This window comes from Varanus komodoensis, unplaced genomic scaffold, assembly GCF_004798865.1.
Source record: "Varanus komodoensis strain SLA01 unplaced genomic scaffold, ASM479886v1 scaffold2, whole genome shotgun sequence".
In the NCBI taxonomy this organism is placed as follows: domain Eukaryota; kingdom Metazoa; phylum Chordata; class Lepidosauria; order Squamata; family Varanidae; genus Varanus; species Varanus komodoensis.
In genome coordinates this window covers 56812034-56830453 of record NW_025335568.1, presented here as the reverse complement: position 1 = coordinate 56830453, position 18420 = coordinate 56812034, and the positions used below count along the sequence as shown (strand labels likewise).

General features: G+C 45.0%; 1 protein-coding gene across 2 annotated transcripts in view; it reads left to right on the top strand.

Moving 5' to 3' along the window:
* The first annotated feature begins 2778 nt into the window (after positions 1-2778).
* The window catches only part of SRBD1 (S1 RNA binding domain 1), a 206560-nt gene continuing 190918 nt past the window's right edge, over positions 2779-18420 (top strand). Inside the window, exons 1-7 of one of the 2 annotated variants that reach the window (XM_044428623.1) lie at positions 2779-2963; positions 7067-7146; positions 7750-7927; positions 8565-8915; positions 11623-11789; positions 12628-12745; positions 14442-14580. In XM_044428623.1, the coding sequence (XP_044284558.1) occupies positions 7067-7146; positions 7750-7927; positions 8565-8915; positions 11623-11789; positions 12628-12745; positions 14442-14580 (1033 nt within the window). In that variant the 5' untranslated portion in view covers positions 2779-2963. Of the gene's footprint in view, positions 2964-6036; positions 6123-7066; positions 7147-7749; positions 7928-8564; positions 8916-11622; positions 11790-12627; positions 12746-14441; positions 14581-18420 lie in introns of those variants that run through there. The other variant, XM_044428622.1, reaches the window with a different exon arrangement.

Here is an 18420-nt window from a genome sequence, read left to right as displayed (position 1 = left end):
ACTACGAGGGAAAAGAAAGCAGAGCTGTACAATGTCTGAAAAGTCCTCTATCTGGAAGCATCTGAAGTCCAGAGCCAGAGTAAAAGAGTGCCTGTAATTCTGCTGTATAATTGACACTGGCTCAAATCAGATATATTCACTTGACTTTAAGATATGCCAATTTCTCTCAGCTATCATTTCTCCTTTCCAAAGAGTAGGACTGGGATATTAATACTGACTTATTCAACACAGTTATTTTAAGGATTACTTGAAATAAGCTATGTGAAAAGATGTCTGATTTTAACCCTCTATTATTAATTAGAGTTATATCCTGTCTTATTTTCTTACAAGAAACTCAGAATGACTTGTATCATCCTCCTGCCCTTAATCTTATACCCACAACAAGGTTGGGCTAAGAGTCTGTGACTGGCCCAAAGCCACCCAGGTGGCTGAGCAGGGACTAGAACCCCTTTTGCCTGAGTCCCGGTCCCACATTTTTAATCACTACAACATACTGACTACATCCCAAGAGTGCAATCCTATGCTTCTTTAGCAGAAAAATGATACACAAGATTACAGCATACAGTTGCGGTGGCTCTCCAGATGTTTTGACCTACAAGCCCCATCATTCCTAATCAGCACAGCCTGGAGTGAGCAATGATGGGAACTGCAGGCCGAATTTCGAGAGGGCCACCAGCTGCCCAGCCCCGCTCAAAAGAAAAAAGGCTGTATAAATGTTCAGTGAATGAGCTCTATTTGAGCATGACTCTCCTTGTGGCTGAATCATGAGGGGAGCCTCTTGGCATATAACAGGATCCCCTGCAGATGCGCCCCCAGTGCACGGACAGCAAGAGACAGGAAACGCAAGGAGTAGGGCCAGCCCTGTCCGTGCATCCCTTCCTCTCACCTGGGCAGTAGCAGTAGCAGTAATGCCTGCACTGTCCAAGGATGGATGAAACAGGGCCAGCCCAAAATAACTTGCCACCTGATGCAAAGGACAAGTGAGCACCTCCCTCTCCATTCCGTCTGCTGACAAGCTGCAGAATTGTGTGCCAACAGCCTTCTGTGCTGCCCTGAGAACAGCAGGCTGGCCTAGGCAGGACACAGCATACACGGCGCTGTCCTCCAGCAGAGATAACAATCCAGGGACTGCCACTGCTGCTGTGGGTGACTGCCAAGTAGTAGAACCAGCCCTGGAATTGTGGACAGTCTGTAAATGCCAGAGCGGATGCCTTGAGGCAGCCTATCTAGTCATCCCCAGAACAGGAGACAGGAAAGGCAGCCACCCAGGTTGAAGTTCCGTTCACTAAGGTGAGATGGATTGCATTTCTTCAGCAACTATTTCTAAACTTGAATCTCTACAGAAGTTGTCACATCACAGAGCCAGTATTGTGCTTTGAGTGTTGGACTGGGGACTTGGAAGACTGAGGTGCTTGTCCCCACTCAGCTACGAAGTTCAGTGTGTGACTCTGTGGAACATGTTACCTGGGGAAGCTGTGGGTTCTCCCTAGCTGGAGACATTCAAAAGGTGTCTAGACAGCCATCTGAATGGGATGGTGTAACTTGGTGTCCTGCAACAGCAGGCAGTGGGACCCGAGATGGCCACTCTTCCATTCTGATTCTATGACTCTGGGCCAATCATTCATTCTCAACCTAATCTACCTCACAGGACTGATGTTGTGAGGATCAAATGGAGCCACATAAGCCACTTTGGGCACCTTACAAAAGGGAAAAAGCAGGGTATAAATGGAATATAGTAATATGCAAATTTTATGCAAATAGTACCCTTTTTATGTCTTTAGCAGGGCTGGGGGACTTATAATACATCTAGTGACCTCCAGATATTTTGGAGTATAACTCCCACTAAATCCACCCAAACTGACCCATGTTTGGGGAGCATGGGTGTTGTGCTCCAAAACATCTGGAAGGCACCTGGTTGTCTTCTGAGAAGGAGACCAGTCACACAGGAATGGCCAACTTAAAAACACTTTGGAGAGATAGCAGGCAGGGTGTATTTGCCAGCTCAAGGTAGCATCTAGCGGCTCAAAAATACAATGACAAAATGCTGCATTTACTTCCAGTTTGAGGTGCAATTCTACACCTACTGAGACAGAAAAAAGACTTACAACTCCCAGCACGCCCTGGCCAGATTTGCAGGCTTTTTTCTGTCTAAATTTAGATGGGATTGTGCCTTAAAAATAAGTGTCGTTACCACCATTCAAATATAATCCGGTGGATATTTGACACAACTGAACAATATTATATTCTCTGCAGTTTCAGGGGCAACGCTCTTACTGTTGAGACAGGAAAAGACACAGCTGCCTGAAGCTTCCTAGAAGCTTTCTCTCCGCCCGCCCCCTCTCTAAATATGCATAAGACTGTGCCTTTAACTTATCCAAAGCAAAACAAATGAGAACCCCGCTCCCCAAATCCCAAAGCGCAACAAGAGACGCTGCAAAGCATAACCCACACCCTTCCTACGGAACAAGCCCCGCTGAAGGGGAGGGAGGCTGCACCCCAGCAAAAGTCCCAGACGCGCGATGAAATCTCTGCTTCGACTCACTCCGGATTTCATCTAATCGGAGCAACACCCCAGCGCGCGCGGCTGCGCCCGGAGAGGCGCGCCGGCCGGCCGGCCGGCCCGTCCCCTCCTTTTCCTCCTCCCCGTCCCCGGTCTCCGTCTTCCGGGCGTCAGCTAAGCCGCGGCAGGGCCGGCCTCCGCGAGCTGATTGGCGCCGGGGCTGTTCCGGGGCTTGCTGGCCAAGCACGGCCATCACTTCCTGCGGCGGCGGCGGCTCCTCCTCCGCTCTTGCTGGGCTTGCGAGCGGCTCGCTGGGGATTGCTGAGCGCCCGGGTGTCGGTGCGGGCTCCGGTGGCGCCGCTTTCAAATTTGCAGCCTGCAAGGGCGTAGAAAGCAACTGGGGGAAGGTGCGGCGGGGGTAGCCGCCGCTCAGCACTCCTTCCGCAGCCAAACCTACAGGAAGGTGAGTGCGGGAGAGCGGAACGGAGCGCCTGACCTGCAAGGTTCGGACTGTGGCGTTCACACGATCGTCGCCGGTCCCGTGAATGGCTTCTGGTCCTTCAAACAGCAGGGATGTGCAGAAGAAAGGAGCGCAGCGGCTTCGACCTTCGTAGCCAGCTGCGTATATGGCGCTGGACGACGCTTCTGGTTTATGATGCTTCGGGGGCGAGGGACACGATCCACTTGTTTTATTTGAATTAATATACTAAGGTCTGATCGGCACCCCGTAACATAATTAACCGGAACGTGGGCCTTCGGTATTGCCAGGGCTTGGTAACCTTAGAATTTCTTTCCTTCGTGATGATGCTCACTTCTTAGACTTGTGCAGGCGCTCTGCTTCTGCCAGAGTCTCTTGTAGAGGCGGGAGAGAAGTTTCTGCGCACTTGTGCAGAGTGCTTCCCCCTTCACACTGAGGAATGCCTCACATTGTTGGCATGAAGGAAGAGATGTCCAACTTGGAGGACACAGTTTCCATGGAGGATGTTAACTTTGTGTTAAGGGTCTGGCCCAGGACAGTCTCCAGTGCATTTTGCTCTTGATCAGTAAGTCCACATGGTGCTTTCTCAACCCATGTGGTGCAGCCCCTCTCCTCAAATTTATTTATTTAAAACATTTGCAACAAAGCCTCGGGGCGGCTCACAACATCCATAAAATAAACATAAAAATACAATCAATTTAAAAACTGGTACCATCTCGGCTAAATGAAATGAAAAAGACTTGTTACACCAGAAAGGCTAATCACATCCCTTTTGCTTCAGCTTTTTTGGGCCATAGTCCACTTCATTAGAAGCACAATGCCGTACTTTCATTTGGTAGGTACAAATACACATATACCAATGGACGCATGTAAAATGCACAGCATGCTACTTTTCAGTCAGCCAAGCATGCCTCTTTTAGGATACTCCAATTCTGTTAACTGTTCCAGTTTTCCACACCCTCTATTACTATTACATGGCCTTCCTTTAAAGTTTTTTTCCTTCACTTTTTAAAATTTCACCTTACCAGAGTAAGCATTCAGGCCTGTGGGCAAATCTGTGTGAGCTGCCCTGAGGTGTGAGCCGCATAGAAGCCTAATAAATAAATAAATCTAGCAATTTAAGGAGCTGTCTTGGACACCACCACAAGATGGCTGCCAAAAGATACATGGCAAAGCCAAGTAACCTGCCCAAACGACTGAGTGCAAGACTGAGGGTGGGGTCTTTCTGGCTTGTACTCCTGAAAACTCCCTGCTTTCAACATATTTCACAGTGATGCCAGCTTCTGATAAGAAAACATGTCATTAAAAACAACAGCAATAACTAAAACCCCCCCGGGAGGGATAGGTACCTTGCAGAGCACCAGAAATGGTCTCTGGAGATGCATTGCAGGCTTTGGCCTACTCTGATATCCCTTTGTGCCTGCTCAACTCCCTCTTATTTATGCACATATTTATATGCTGCCTATAACTGCCAGAAGGCCATCCTAGGCGGCTTGCAACCACATATTACAACCACCCATCTTCAGTAAGGGTAGTGGTGTTTTGAATGCATCAGGGTCCACACTTGGAAGGCGAGTTTGCTATGAGTACAAGAATGGGGTGAAAAGGCCATGAAATTCAAGGAGTAGTTGTACAGTTGAACATCAACCTTTGCAGGTTTAACTTTTGTGGATTTGATTATTTGCAAGCTTGCCATCAATAATTAAATGGGATTTTTTGGAGTTTTGCGGCCTAGTGTGGGAAATTGTCATCACCATAGAGAGAGAGGAAGTGAAAGGGGAGAGAGGGAGACCTCCAAAGCATGCCTTATTGGCCCGCCCATCTGGGGAGGGAAATCTCTCTGGCATTTCCTTGGTGCAAAGAGGAGGCGCTGGTGAGTGAAGGGAGGCTGGGGAACATGAGCATAAAAAAGCAATAAATGAGGAAGAGAAGCCCTGCTGGATCAGACCAAGCCTGAGGGAGAAGCAATCCAGTACACGCATGGTCAACAGTATTAAGAGTTAAGCTTTTCTGGGAGGAGGTAGACATATTTGTGGCTTTTCAACTTTGGTGAGGGTCCTGTGCCTCTTAACCCCATGGATATGGAGAGCCAACTGTACTTTAATGTGATGTATCCATGCTGGGTCCAAATGGATATGTGAGTATCCTTCCTGAGAATTCACAGCATGGAGTATGTTCATGGTAGGGGTGTTGAAATTACCTTCAGGTGTGCATGTTGCACAGGGCCACTGCTGGCCTTGTGATTGGCAAGTGTTAGGAGTGAAAAATATGGCTGCTTTCCCTCAAGGGTTCAGAAGAATTGAAATTGGAATGTGAAGCAGAATGAGGGAGGGCCTGGGAATGTGAGCCACTCTGAGTCACTGAGATGAGAGAAGTGGAGAAGTTTGTCTCAAGGCTGGACTTCCCAGGTGGGCAGGCAGTTGCTGGGAATAACCAAGAAGGGGACTTGGAGCAGGGGAGTTTCTCAGGCTCAGGTGAGGTGAGCATTACACATTGGCTGCACAGGAAGGCAGCCCAGTTAGAGGATTGGCATGCAGAGAACAGGTGTGCTCACTTTCAGAAGTCTCCTCTTGAAGGGATGGGGCCCAGGCATGCTGATAAGGAGAGTTCCTGGAAGTGTTTCCTAGACTAGGTTCAACAAAAGGCTCTGTGCATGCTCAGAGTTTCATTCTGGGTGTTTTGTGCTTTTGGGTCAATAAAGAATGCTTTTCAAGGAAAAAAGATTTGTGGCTTTTGAATGTGTGAAGGAGGAACCCCTGCTCCTGACTGCAAGTATGAGAAGGGGCCCATGTGCATCGTGATGTACACAGCTGTATTGTGGGAAAGGGAATCCTGATTGATGCAGGACAGTCTCATTTCATGCAGAATGTTGAAGCTGAAACTGTGGTGGGCAGAAGGCTACAGTAGCCCCTGCAAGGTCCCTCTGCTTTCTTCTCTGTCACTTTAGCAACAACAGAAATCAATTCAGTAAATGCCAGAAGCATATTTAAAGTAAGCATGAAAGTGCAAAATTGCAATTGATGAAGGCAAATTAAATATCCTTTATTTCAGGTGTCTACAATTTGCTGCCTTCCAGTTATGTCGGACTGTAACTCCCATTATACCCAGTCAGCATCACAGGAGTTATGTAACACACACCTAGAGGTTAGGGGAGACTGCTTTATTTGGATAAAGCCTTTATTGCTGTTGTTTTTATTATATATTTTATTTATTTAACTTATATTCCTAATTAGTTCATTATTCACATTGTTAAAAAAGTACATGCATGCTGAATAGTGGAATGGAGATTGTTTCAATGCTGCAGGTTGTGAGCATGAGAGAAGAAGAGCTAATCCAGATTAGTGCTTTTAAGATTTCTAGATAGAGAAGGGACCTTAGTTCAGTGGTGGGGCACCTGCTTTTCATGCAGAGGATCCTGGGTTAAATCCATATCATCTCCAATAAGCTTTGGTAAAGACTTCCAGTACAGGTTAGATCATTTGATTGGCACTCAGGAGGGAACTGGGTTCTAATCCTCTCCTGTCCTCCAAGTTCAGCATGCAGCTTTAGGCCAGTCACTAACTCTCAGTCTAATCTACCTCACAGGGTTATTGTAAGGTTATAGTGGAACAGGGCATACCATGTAAGCTGCCTTGACTTACTTGCAAGAGGGGAAAGAACAGGATGTAAATGCAATGTGGTAATTATGAAATGGTTATCAGGTGTTCTGGAGAGTTGCTGCCAATTAGTGTTAGGCAAGCTAGTGCCTGCTAAAGTTCCCATTAGCCCCAGCTAGCATAGCTATTATGAAGTACTGGAGTTGTAGTTCTTAACATTTTGAGGACTTAGTGAAGTGTGTACCAAGCTATATAGACTGTTAATATGACTTGGTAAAATCAGCTTCTTATATTACTAACAAATGAGGCTGCTCTGAACTAAAAAATTGCTAAACTGCAAAAATTGCTAAACTGCAATTTCTGTGATATAGACAATTACATGGGGATAAATTTGCAATAAATTGATTAAGCAATTGACACTATTGTGTACTCGTCTTTAGAAGCAAGTCTAAGCAAAATGCTATGGGCTATTTTTTTCCCCTTCTCTTTCAGATGTCAGTTCGACCTAGAAGAGCTAGAACAGTAGTAAAAGCAGAAGTTCCAGATGATGAACTGCCTGCCTTCCTTAAATCGTGAGTTAAATTCTGTTTAGTACATATTTTTAATCAAATAAAGATTGTCACCTAGATGCTTCTATTATGTATTCACAGAAATCTGTGGGAATACGAATTTACAAAAATTTAGTAATGTCTTCCTTTAATGACTGTCTGCTTCCTGTTCATAAAGATCTAAGAAAAGAAATGCTAGTGATACAGGCATGCTGGAAGTTGTAAGCCTTTTTTGCCTAAACTTACATAGGATTGGGTCCTTGGATACCTATCTCAGAAAAGAATGAAGGCAATTTGCCACAACATTAAAAACATACAAAATATAAACCAGCTAAAATCAATTATTCACTACAATCTCACCACTCCATAAAATAGCAAAAACTTCAGTGACGGAGTGATTTCAACTGGTGTGCTAAAAATCCCATCATATGCTCTCCAATGTTTAGGAATAAACTGGCACCTAAAGGACTCCCATATTGGCAGCAGGTAGGGTACCACCACTGAAAAGGCCCTTGTTGTTAACCTTTGAACTACCCTCAGAGGAGGGCCGCAGATCCTAATGGCAGTGTACTGGTAGGTTCATTATATATAATTACATCCCCTGTAAAGTTTCCCCTGTCTATTCAGCTCTTCAGAATCAGAAGAGGAAAAACCTGAAGAAGACTGGGAACCCAAAAAGAAAGTTATAAGAAAAGCCAGAGTGCCAAAACCAAAAGACGCTCAAGTGAAAAAACCCACCGTGACCCAGAAGAATCCAACTGTGGCTCGCAAAAGGACTAAGAAGGTAGCAGTGAAAGAAGAATTGGTAAGAAGTGGAATCTAATCATTTTTCAGTGCATTGGGAAGAGTGGATAACTTGGGTTACACAGGGAATGTTAGCAATTTTAGAAATTCTCACCCACCCTAGTTAAGCTTAGGATTCAAAAGTCATGTTAAATACGGTTTCTGAGCCTGGATTATCTGATAAATCAGATTAGCCATAGTCATGGTAAAAGTCACTTATAGTACAATACCCCAGTTCACATGTCAGCTTCTTGGTCCATCAAGCCATGTGTGCTTATAGTGGGGATAGCTCAAGCATTGCCTGCGGCTGTGTCTCCTTTTTTTGTGTGTCCAGCTTTTGAGAATCATTCCTGGTTGGTTAACCACAGTTTCTTGTGCTGTTTGAACTGGGAGTGGTTTGATCCTGGTTTTCTGTCCTGATCAGTAGGCAGCACTTATGCAATTTTCTGGCTTAGTTGTAAGGGGCAGCTGTGTAATGACTCAGGAAGTCTCCTTTGAAGCCAGGAGGGGAAAAGTAGCATGGCTTGTTGCAACAAACCATGGCTGCTGGACCGAGGATGCTCATAGTTGAAATAGTGAAAGCTGGTGAGAAAAAAGTTCAGGCCTTTTTTTGTATTTTCTCACCTTCTGTTCTTAACGTGGTTTGTTGCCTTTGGCAGGACACATCTTTGCCTATTACGGCTCCTGGAGGGAATGAAGGAGGTTTGCCACAATGGCATCCCAAGGAAGACATCAAGCTGCCACTACCAGCGAAAAAACCCCCACTGAAAAATATTGGCCTTATGCAGGTAAATCCTGCCAGTGCCCTGGAAAACACTGACGGTCCCTCCACAAGCACTGCAGCCTCCAAAGAAACAGTGAAGGCAGAAGACTCTGAAGAGGATTTCGCATTTGAGGAACCGCCTTTAAAAAAATTAAAATCTGCAACGTGTCCTTGGGGGAATCCTGTAAAATCCACTGCAAGCACCAAGATGGATGAAGACTATAAAATGAACTGGGACATGGTGCAGGTCTGAGATTTTTTTCCCTTTCATAGCAAAGCTTGCATAAACCTATATTGCAAAGAGAAAGCCTGCAGGCTGGGCTAAGGCATAAATTTGGTTTCTACTGTATATAATAGCAGTCCTGGATGTATTCCAGAAAGCAAATTGGCCTCTCTTTATTTTTATAAAATAAATCACATACTTTCCCTCTGCTTTTAATGAGAGCTTTTCCCATGCATAAGCCATGATGCAGGTTACAATTAGGATTGAGTTTCATGAGAAAAGATCAAAAAAGGGTCATTCTGATATTTGTAAGAAGGCAAAGGCTGAAACTACACTCCAAAACAAAACCTAATACAGTTGGAGTTACAGTTCCAAGATTTGAAAATGCCACAGGTAGGAAAGATGGTAAAAGATAGAATGTTTATTTTCTTTTAATTATTGATTTTCATTTTATATTTTTAGGCTAGCTTTATGGATAAAACCTATTCAAGGTGGCAGACTACATAAAAAAGTCACATCATCCAATAGCAATGAATATACAGTAACATTGTATAAAAGCTGTCAACACAAATTTTACCAATAAAACCTACATCTCATGCATTATGGGAAGGTCAGAAACAGATATCTTTGTTGACCATGTTTAAATTTTATTCAGAAAAGAAATCTGCAGAATTTCTGACATTTGTATTAGAACTAGATGGGGAGACATGACAGGTGTTTAAAAATAATGCATGGTTTGGAGAAAGTAGAAATGGAGACAGTTTTCTCTTCTCCCATAGCATGCAAACCCAGGGTCATCCCATGAAGCTGGTTGGTGGGAGGTTTAGGACAGATAAAAGTAACTACTTCAAACAGTGTATAGTCGAACTATGGAATTTGCTGCCACTGGAGTGGCAATGTCTGCTAATTTGGATGGCTTTAAAAGGGGATTGACAACTTCATAGAGGAAGAGGCTATCTATTGGTGGCTACTAGCCTTGCTGGCTATGGGCTACCTCTTTTACCAGAGGGGGCGTACCTGCACACTGCAGTTGCTGGGGAGCTGGGCAGGTAGAGGTTTTGCAGCCCCTGCTGGAGGGATCCTGTGGGCAGCTGGTCTGCCACTGTGTGTGTGGAGTGCTGGACTAGATGGACCTTTGATCTGATCCAGCAGGGATTTGCTTGTGTTCTTAACTATGGTAAAGGCTTCCACAAAATGTGGGGAGTGACAACTTTGGGGGCTGTAGTGGTGAGATGTGAAGGCATTTTCGGGATAGGTGTGGCTTACCATGGTGTTCTAGGAGCTGGATGAGGCTTTCTTCCTGTGCTTTGTTTCTTATCCTGTTGAAAAATGCACCATTGCTGCTGCTTGTAGCAGGTGGCAAAGCTCTTTGTACAGCCTAAGGACCACGTTTCCTGTGGGCTGGGAGAAGGTTTCTTTCAGACATTCTTCTGGCACAGTGTCTGGAAAGTGTAGCTAAGATGCCGTGCGAAGAGTCTCATCACACACGATAAGCCTCAGCGGTGATGCTTTTGCTAAACTAAAAAAAGTGTGGGGGAGGAGAAGCTTTGGTCCCTTGACATTACACTAACGTAAGCCAATTGCCTGTTCCCGAAAGTGTCTTAAACTTCACTCTGCCCTTTGTCCCATTTCTGGGGGTGGGGGGCGGGTCCCCAGTTACAAATGACTGAAAGAAATGGGCCAAAAAGTTTGGCTCAGCTCTGATTTTTGAGTGTTTGTTCTCATTTTGGTTGGTCATTTAATATTCCTAATCAATGTTAATTGAAACTTTTTGCATATATAAAGCAAACATGCATGTGATTTCCTAAATTTAGCAACATTTTGACCTGCCCCTTGTCCCCAGGTTAGGTTTCTTTTTTCTCACCACATCTGTGCTTCCCACTTAATGTTTTGAGTCCCCAGGGAGAGTCTTGCTTCCTTGTCCTCCAGAAAAGGATGTTCTCTTGTGGTACATCTAGGCATGGTTGCCATCTTCGGGGGACCTAGAAGACATGTGCTTTTGTTGGGCATTGTACAACTTTTGACCCTTTAACTCTTATGAGGTGACTGTTCCTGACAACCATTTTTGATTTCTAATGATTCAACATAATGTATTCCCTCTTTTCACAAACACTCATTTGGATGATGATGTGGTGATGCTATTATTATTGGGGCTGTATTCCTTGAAGCTTAAGCTGAACGAATAATAATGATGGTTGTTACCCATGTAGCTGTAATTGTTTTTGCAATACAGGGTGAATATCTTTCAGCCCAAAGGGCCATATTCAGTTTCAGAGAACCTGTTAGAAGGGATACATTCCAGTGCTGTTTGGGGACAAAATACTGAAAAATGTTAGCTTAAAGGGCTTACTGCCCCTATCTAAGCCTTAAGAGAGGCATTTCAGTCTTTTCCCTGAGGTTAAAATTGCAGCATAGCTTAAAAAGCTACCAAAAGTTGGTAGTTGAGGAAAGGCGTGTGGCCAGGAAAAGGGCCCATGTAGAACCCCAGGAGAGTCAGTTTTAGCATCTGGGCCTGAGGTTCCCCCCACTGCTTCAGGGTTGTCTGACTGGCACTCCTTTCTCTGTGGCCCAAGAGGAGAAGGGCCCATTGCGGCTATTGCACCTCAACACCCTGTTTCGTGCCAAGCCCTCCTGGACCCACATCAGGCCTGTAGCATTCAGAATGGTCTCCTCTGGGAACAATTGTATTTGATTTACATGGTTCCTGTTGGTGTTGCCCTTGTTGCTGCAGGTCTTGTCACAAAGGACTGGTATCGAAGAGTGGGTGTGTGCCAACATCATCCGCCTCTTCAATGATGACAATACGATTCCTTTCATCGTTCGCTATCGAAAGGAGCTGATTAACAATCTGGAAGCTGACGCATTGCGTGAGGTGCAGCAAACGATGGAAGAACTACAGTAGGTTGGATGGGTGGGAGAATAACTGTGAACTCAAATCTCACATCATCATTTGGGTACCTTGAAGTCTAGTCTAAGAGTTCCAGCTGAAGTGGGTATGTGGCCAAGCAACATTACTAACAGAATCGGTTTCTGTCTTCCTTTGGGTTGAGATCTGATTTCAGTTAAGAAAAATTAAGAACATCAGAAGAGACAGGCTGGATCAGACCAAGATTCATTTCACAGAGAAAGGGAGAGACAAACCTAAACATCAGTAAATGCTTAAAATGAATAGTCCTCATTAAAATGGTTGCACGTTTGTTATTGTAAACTGTAAGACACTCATAAGGCTTGTGCTCAGACACATGTGTTGGGGTTCAGTGATGCTTTTTCAAAGAAGGGAGCAGCATTAGATACTGCTTTTCCAATTCAGCCAAATATTTCCAATTTTGTCCCAGCCCTGGGGTTTTCCATTTCCTGTACACATGATATGCACGCGGGGTGGGAAGAGGGACCGGCCACGACTGGCCTCTGACAAAAAGCCTGTTGTCCACACAGCATAGTAGCCTGCCTTTCATCAAGCCAAAATATTTGTTCATCTAGCCCTCCATTGTCCCATTCCTGTAGCAACAGCTCTGCAAGGTCACAAGCAGGGGTCTGCCTGAAATACTGGGGTGAACTTGGACCTTCTGCAGGTAAACCAGGTACTCCCGAGTTATATCTTCTGAACTGTCTCCCCACAGCCATTTCCAAGCTGCAGCACTTTACTGTCTCCACTGGTTTCATTGGAAAAATGAGAAACTAAATAAATGGCCATGAGTAATTTTAAGTGACCATTTCTTATTTGCTTTTATCTTAGCACTGTAGCGAAAAAAGTTCAAGTTTCAATACAGAAGCTTAAGAAAGAAGGAAAACTGTCTGGAGGTCTTTTAACTGCTTTGTTAAACTGTAAAACCTTGGAGGAGCTGGATCATGTGGTTAGTGTTATTTTTTAAAAACATTGTGGGCCATGTTTTCCCCCTCCTTCCCATGTCAGCTTGGTCTGCCAAAGCCCCCCGTTAAATGTGGTGGTTATGCTGTGTGATGCCATGATGCAGTGCAAGGATGCGCTGAATTCTAAGATGGGTTCTCAGCATCAGAGGAAGCTGCTTTTGCTGAGTCATGCAATGGGTTCACCTGGCTCAGGACTGGCTGCACGGGGTGGGGGGGCTATAGTGGGGTGCTCTTTGTGCTTTTCACCTACCTTGCTGCTTCTGATTTTTGTTCTATTTTGTAAGATTTCCTAATCCCCCCCCCCCTTTTTTTTAACTGGGAGGTTGGTGTGCGGTCGTCCAGGGCTTTCATCCAGCACCATCTTTATTTGTTTTCAGAAAAGTGGCATTTGTTCATTAGTTTTAGAGTCAAGGCACCACCTCTGTTCCGTACTTTGCTTCCTGGGTAAGCTACATTTCTTACATGGGTGCTGTGCCTGCGCAGTGCCTCCCCCAGGAAGATTTCTCTAGCTTAGCCTAGAACTTTCCACAGAGCCCTGCCCCCTCCCTCCCTGTATATAAATGGCTGGTTCCCACCATTTGGGCAGTTCACTTTCAACCGCCATTTGACAGTGCATCAGGATCTCTAGCATTCGTTGCCTTTTTTGCTATTCCTTTTTGCTATTTCTTGAACTTTCCCTTACTATTCATATTCTTGCTGATTCTGATTCTACTTCTAAATTCTTTCCCTTACCCTTATCTACCAGAGCCCCATCCCCCGCTGCTTCATCTCGCTCTACCTTAGAAAAATATGTATTATAAAACCCCCTACTATCGTGTTCTTCTGTCTCCATATCTATTCTATCATCTCCCAATGTCACTTACCACTTGCCTTCTTGGAAATTAATGTTCTGCAAAGGGCCTTGCTTACCATGGCGGTCCTTTTAAGAATGGACAGGTGTGTTTTCCCACCCCAGGACAGCCATGGGAGCACCCATAGAGTCTATCAGATTTCCAAATGTGCCCACCGACCCAGAAAGGCAGCCCATCCCTGGTCTGCACTGACTAACAGTAGGCTTCCGCGTTGTTCAGGTGGGAGTCTTTCTCAATGCAACTGGAATTGCCTGGAATCAAACTTGGGATCTTTGGCATGCTAAGCAGATGCTCTGTCACCGAGCTGTAACCCCAGCCCAGTGCATACAGAAAGCTGGCCAGGCCCTTCAGGCAGTAGAATCTTGCCAGGGGGGCGCTACAAAGCCTCCAGAGTGAAGGGAGATGCCTAGAAGTACTAGTATCTTATATAAAGATGGCCCAATGAGCAATGCCCACATTGTATTCCCCAAAGTACAATTTGGAGAAATTGTGACTTTGTAGATACACTTCCAGTTTTCCTTACTGTGCAACTCTACTACTATTTCTTTAGGAATAAATTCCATTGAATTTCAGTAGAACTTGATTTTGCACATCCTTAGGATTACATGTATTTTTCTTCTGTTAGTCTTTTGCCTTTAAGAAGGATGCATTTAAAGGGATTGATTGTATTTTTGTTATGGATTATTGTCACTTAAAACACCTTAAACACTAGTTGGCATTGTAGATTCTTTATATTGTTACTTGTTACTATAATCACTGGCCACAAAAAATAAAGAGAGACCACAGGAATTGTAGCAACACTAAATGCATTTCTTAATTATCTGTCTAGTATGCACCATATAAAACTGGAAGCAAAGGAACTAAGGCGCAACGAGCCAGGCAACTGGGATTAGAACGTGCAGCCAATTTGCTCCTTAATAACCCACGAGAACTCAACCTATTTTCTTATGTCAGGTCAGGTGTAGAAGGTAAGTGCAGAAGTAATGGCATAATTGGGAACATTTTGGTCACTGGGTAAAAAAGATGGTCTGGGTTTGACTGGTTATCTGGTCCAAACTTAGTAAGAGTGGATTCCTGTGTCCTTGGTTGAGGGACTGGAGAGTCCCTGCATGCCATGTGCAAGGTCCCTGTTTCAGTATCTTAAGGTACCACTGAAGAAGACCCCTGCTGAACCCCAGGACAGCTTCTGCCCATAAGAGCAGTCTGCATCAAGCTGGATGGACTGATGGTCAGAATTGGTATCAGGCAGCATCCTGCATTCCCAATGTGCTTTCTTTGAATGCCTAATGAACATGGACAAAAACATTTAGGAAGAATGGGGGACTCTTCTACCCCGTAACCACACAAACAAAGGCAGTACTGTCAATTTAAACATAATTCTAGTGTTGTTGTTCAGAGTTACATAGCAAAAGCATCAATACAATGGCATCCATTCAGGACAATAAATATAACAATAAAACAGATTAATTGGCAGTAAAGCTGCACATACTACTGTTGACTGTGTGCTACAAACTAGAGTTGGATTGCACTTCAAGAAAGCCTGTGCAGAGAGATGAGTTTTAGAAAGACATTTAAGGGAATTATCTTACCCCTATTTAGACAGAAGAAAGTCCAACAACTCCCAACATTCAGTCATTTCTAGGAGGTCCACTAGTTGCCCTTCACTGACCTAAAGGATGAACCAAGAGGTGAAAAATACTGTAATGCAGTAGAAGGAGGTAAAGTGCTGTGCTCCAAAAGAGATTACAAAATTGAAGGGAAGCCAGATTGTGCTCCTATAAAATGGTAATAGGTACATGAAAGACTGCGGTAACAAAATATGAAATGTTGTTGCTCTAATGTTGAATATTAAGGTTCTTTAGCAAAACGGAGTGTTGTCATGTGGATCAAAATGCAGTGCAGTTTTATGAATAATCTACAGCTTGCATAAATGCCTGATTTCAGACTTTGAGATATGAGTATTCCTGAGATTTAAGGGCCATGTTATTCAGCTTTAATTATAGAGTCTTACTAGAATAGTTTTTTTTTTCTCAGCAGGAAGTGAGTTAAATTTCCCCTTTTGACATGCCCTAACAAAAGAGTATTTACTCAAATAAAATGACCAAAGTGGACAATAGTAAAGACAGTAACCCCACCTCCATACAGGACCTTTGTCTATCCTATTTGTTTTCTGTCCTGAAATGCTTTCTCAAGTCTCACTGTTTTCAGTGGAAGGGGCAGGAGCCCCTGCAGAAGTCTCTCTGCACTACTCTAGTTTAGAGAGTCAGTGTGATATGGTGGTTAGACTGTTCTGCTGAGGACCTGGCAGATCCAGGTTCTAGTTCCCATTTACTGGGTGACTTTGGGCTACTCACAAACTCTCTGTCTACAAGGTTGTTCTTGTGAGGATAAAACAGGGGAAGCAAACCTTGTATGCTGCCCTGAGTTCCTTGCAAGAAAAAGAAAGGTGATGTATAAATGTAATAGCATGCTGACAAGTCCCTCTCTTTCAAAGCTCTTCCCCCTTCCTTGGAGCAGTGGGGGCAAAGCTGCTTTAATAAGGCAAAGAATTTCATTCTCTCAGCAGAAGCAGTCCTTATCTAAAGGACTAAACCAGGATTGGGGAAGGCCACTTCAAGGCAATTCTCTCTGGTGCTTTTCTTAGCAAGCTGAATGCCATAAACCTTGGCTTTCAGAAACTATCCTGGTTGTTGAACATTGGGAAAGTTCACTACCTGTCGAGCCGTAACCTCCTTGTCATTGACAGAGCCCATCCAGTCACAACCCAAAGTGAGAGCATGGCTGTACATGCATACCTCCCTGTTACTGCGATGCTGGCTGTTCCTGAGCAGCATGAGGTGGATCCCATTGCAAGCTTGCCCAAGGTCCTAGGCTGAATCCTTGGCATTCCAATAGGGCTGGGAAAGTCCCCTGTCCGAAAGCTTGAAGAGCTGCTGCCGGTCTGGGTTGACAGTGTAGGGCATGTGCCAATGCTTTGACCTTGGCTTATGCAGCCCATCATGCAAGTCAATGAACAAACTCAGCAGAAAGTCTTCCATTAACTGTGGTTTCCGGTCCTGTCAACTGGGAAAGTATGGTCAACAGATTCTGAGCAAGCTTAATACACTGGCTACCTCAAAATCTGCTAGGCAGTCCCCATGTCTGAATGAAACTGGAAGGCCTAGTACAGAGAAGAGTTCTAGCTTATTTGCTCACGGGAAGGCGCTGTGTGCGGGGCTGAAAGTCTTGTTCCTATCTTGGCTGATTCAGCCAGTATTCAATGCAAACAGCACAGCTCAGTTTGAATGGCACAGTCTGTGTTTGCTGAGGGTTCTGGAGGAGGAGTCTTGCTTGAACCGGAGCACCTTTGCTGTTTTTGCCTTTATTCAGCAGATGCTGCACCCTTGGGTCAGGGCTGAATCTGGCCCTCCTGGGTGCCAAACACAGCCCTCAGACGTCGCACCCTTTCCCTGAACTGCCATTTGCTTTCCCAGCTTTTGTGTAGTTTTATCTCTGCTCCAAAAGGTTGAGGTGCTTCTCTGAAGGCTTAATGGCTGGCCATGAGAGCTTCAGACTGAAAGGTGCTGGCATTGTGGCCTTGGTCCTGCCAGGCATGGGATATTTTGCCAGCTCAAGTGTTGCTGCTTCTTGCCCAGCTGCCCTGTCCCCTTCACACCTCTCCTTGCCTGCTTGTCCAGCTGCCCGGCCACTCCGCTCCCTCTCCTGCACCTCTGCTCACACCTGCTTTGCGCTCCAGCTGCAGGGCAGGCCTCTTGCACTTGATTGGCTGAAGTATCGTGAGAAACCAGCCAGCCACCTGCAGGAGCCCTGCAGCTGGAGCTCGAGGCAGGAGCACTGGAGCAGCTAGCTAGGACAGCGCATAGCCCACAAAGCAGTTCAGCCCATGGGGTGGTGGCGTTTGCTGGCGCTGAGCCCGGCAAAGTGCACCTAGTTCTTCTCTGACTGCAGCAACTGCCACAGAGTCCCACACAACACCAGCTGGAGGTGGCAGCGGGTCTTCATAAGAATGGCGGGGAGGGAGAGAGGCACGATCTGCTGCTCCGTGCCTGAGCGACAGCATCAGTCTGTGTCGTGGCGGGCCCTGCCCACTGTTGCCTTCAGCTCTGCCCACCAGCAGTTTCTGAAAGTTTCTCTGACACAGAATTTGACCCTTTGGCTCAGACAGCTGCTGCTCTCCTGCCTTAACTGGAGTCTTGGAAAATGAACAGTCCCAGAGAGCCTGGTTAAGCATTACTTGCCATTAGAACTGTTGTTAATGTCATAGGCAAATGTTAATGATAACGATGGCAAGTGTTGCAGCGCAGGAGGAAAACCAGGTTCTGAGGTGGAGAAAATTATTATTCAAAGAAGGGATATTTTCTGCCTCCAGTTTAGACTTTCTCTCCATCTCTCTCTGTATTTCTTAGTGCAATTATAAAGAAAGCTGTAGGGGGCAATCTTAGACAATAAAATATGCTGTATTTTATATGCTTTTTTTAAAACAAAGACACTTTTTTTCTGGTTCAACTTTAAATAGGTTTTTAAAATGCTAGGATTGAGCAATATTTTGAGACAAGTTAGAAATGTGTACCTGTGAGACCAAAAAAGTTGGCAAAGTGGGAATGTTTCAATTATTCCAACTTGGTGCTGAAGGCAAAATAACTGGTTAACTAAATATGTTCTAAGTGTAAAACTGGAGCGTGCAATCCAGAGCTCCCAAGGTCTTAACTTTGCCCCCAAGGTGCCATGGCCCCCTCTGTGGCCCAGCAATCTTGATAGAGGTTGCTCATTCCCTGCTGATGCTAGCGGTGAGGAATCTCGTGTGTGTG